Source organism: Lepidothrix coronata, unplaced genomic scaffold, assembly GCF_001604755.1.
Source record: "Lepidothrix coronata isolate B3197 unplaced genomic scaffold, Lepidothrix_coronata-1.0 Scaffold233, whole genome shotgun sequence".
Lineage (NCBI taxonomy): Eukaryota > Metazoa > Chordata > Aves > Passeriformes > Pipridae > Lepidothrix > Lepidothrix coronata.
In genome coordinates, this window is record NW_016690413.1 from 1,061,123 (window position 1) to 1,063,405 (window position 2,283).

Genomic DNA, 2,283 nt, shown 5'->3' on the forward strand with positions numbered 1-2,283 from the left:
GCTGCAGCCGCGTCCTCAGCTCAGCCATGGCCTCCTGGCATGGCAGCGGCGTCACCACCCTCTGGCTCCGCTCCCACGTGGAGGGATCCGGGCGTCGGGCCCCTCAACCCCAAATCCCTCACCTTGAGCATGGCCAGGTCCTGCAGCAGCTCCGCCTTCTCGGGCCGCCTCCAGCCTGGCAGCAGCGCCCTGGCGTCCCGCAGTGCCCTCTCAGCCCGGGCCCGGGCGTCCTGGCCGTGCTGGGTCACCCCGGGGGGGGCCGGGGCGTCCAGCAGGGACCCCTCGACGGCCGCCTGCTCTGCCCGCAGCCGGCGGATGTGCTCCCGCAGGGCCCCCTCCTCCATCCCCCGGGGCGCCGGAGTGCTGTGGGATAGGGATGTGCCTGGGGTGGGCACGGGGGTACCCCGGGGATGGACGAACACCGTGCCCCCCGCCCTCCTCCGGGTACCTCTGTGCCCTGGGGGAGCTGCTGGCCCCACTCTCCTCCCGCCCGTCCGGCTCCGCTGGGCCCGGGAGCTGCGGCCCCTCCGTGGCCGTGGGGCTGGACCCCCGTGCGTGCCCTGGGCTCGGCTCGCCCGCGGCTCCTGGGCATGGGACAGGCAGTGTGCGGGCAGGTGCCCCTCTGCAGGGCATCCTCCCTCCCCAGCATCCTCCCCGCACCCCTCTGGTGCCCCTCCTTGGAGCAGTGTTCCCACCCAGCCCTCCTGCATGGTCCCAAATCCCCACACAAGCCTCGTGCATCCCTTCAGCCTCCTCGCTGATCACTCCCCAGTGTCCCCTCAGAATCCTTCCCAGGACCACCAGCATCGTCCTGGTAACTCCCCAGCATCCTCCCCAGCATCCTCCCCAGCAGCACCAGTGTCCTCCCAGCATCCCTCCCGATAACTCCCCAGTATCCCCTTAACATCCTCCCAGCATCCCCTCCGGCACTCCCAGTATCCCCTCAGTGTCTTCCCCAGCACACCCAGTATCCCCCCATCATCCTCCCTGACAACCCCCCAGCACCCCCCAGCACCTCCAACACCCCGGAGCCCCCCGAGCTGTCACTCACCCCCACGGGCGCCGTCCTCCCGTCCCACCTTTGCTTGCAGCAGGTCCAGGAGGGCGGCATAAGCGCCCCCGCAGCGCTCGCTGCGGGACGAGGGGCTCAGTGTGGCTGTCCCCATCCTGCCACCCACGCTGGTGCCATCCCCTCCCCTCCCATCCCCTCCCGTGCCCTCCCATCCCACCTGCAGCGCAGGGCCAGGCGCAGGGCGGTGCTGCGGGACTCGTGCTGTCCCAGCTCCATGCTCAGCCTTTCTGCCTCGCTCTTGCACTCCTGCAGCGCGGCCGCCAGCTCCCGGTTCACCTCCTGCAGCCGCCCCAGGCACCTGGGCACGGCCGGCACCGCGGTCAGGCCGTGCCAGACCTCGGCTGCCCCACCGGGGAGGGCCCGGCAGCCCCGGGGATGGGGGGTCTCACCCCTGCAGCTGCTGCAGCCGCTCCTCCTGCTCCCGGCTGGCACCCGCCGAGGGCTGGGGGGACAGGGGGCTGTGGGGCTGAGAACTGAGGGGCTGCACCCCGTGGGGCTGGATCCCTTGGGGCTGCACCCCGTGGGGCTGGATCCCTTGGGGCTGCACCACGTGGGGCTGGATCCCTTGGGGCTGCACCCCGTGGGGCTGAGCACTGTCCCCGCACTGGGGCAAGTCCTGTGGAAGGAACAGGCAGAGCCCAGCACTGGGGCAGGATCCCACCCACCAAAACCCCCCCCCCGCAATGTCCCGGCCTCCCCCACTCACCTGGTGCAGCCTCAGGGGGCTGCTGACCCCGGGGGCGTCACTTCCAGAGCCCCCCAGCTCCTCCAGGCTGGACAGAGCATCCCGCAGGTCCCTCACCTGTGCCAGGCACTGGGCTGAGCCCTGGGGTCGCACCCGGTGCCCCCCGCGCGGTGCCCCCCGCACCCACCTTGCCCTGCAGGCGGTCCCGCTCCCCCCGCAGCGCCCGCAGCGCGGCCGTGGCCTGTTCCAGCTCCTCGTCCCGGCGCCCCACGGCCGCCCTGAGCGCCGCGTTCCTCGCCAGAGCCGCCGCCACCTCCGCCGGCACCTCCTCGCCCACCGCCACCGCCGGGCACCGCCGGGTCACCCGCCCGGCCCAGCCCGGTGCCCGGCTCAGCTCCTCCAGGCTCTGGGGGTGCAGAGCGGGTCAGTGGGTGCCCACCCCCTCGGCATCGGGGCCGGGGGTGCCGGCGAGCCCCACCTTGGCCGCTCGCGCCCACTCCTCGCCGGGCAGGGGCTGTGCCGGCGG

The 2,283-nt window shown here is 73.2% G+C and overlaps 1 protein-coding gene across 1 annotated transcript in view; it reads right to left on the bottom strand.

Moving 5' to 3' along the window:
- Nucleotides 1-968: 968 nt before the first annotated feature.
- USHBP1 (USH1 protein network component harmonin binding protein 1) overlaps nt 969-2,283 on the bottom strand; it is a 2,631-nt gene continuing 1,316 nt past the window's right edge. Inside the window, exons 2-6 of the mRNA XM_017834341.1 lie at nt 1,945-2,163; nt 1,779-1,874; nt 1,462-1,514; nt 1,230-1,370; nt 969-1,131 (exon numbers count right to left, since the gene is read on the bottom strand). Coding sequence (XP_017689830.1) covers nt 1,044-1,131; nt 1,230-1,370; nt 1,462-1,514; nt 1,779-1,874; nt 1,945-2,163 — 597 coding nt within the window. The 3' untranslated portion in view covers nt 969-1,043. The remainder of the gene's footprint in view (nt 1,132-1,229; nt 1,371-1,461; nt 1,515-1,778; nt 1,875-1,944; nt 2,164-2,283) is intronic.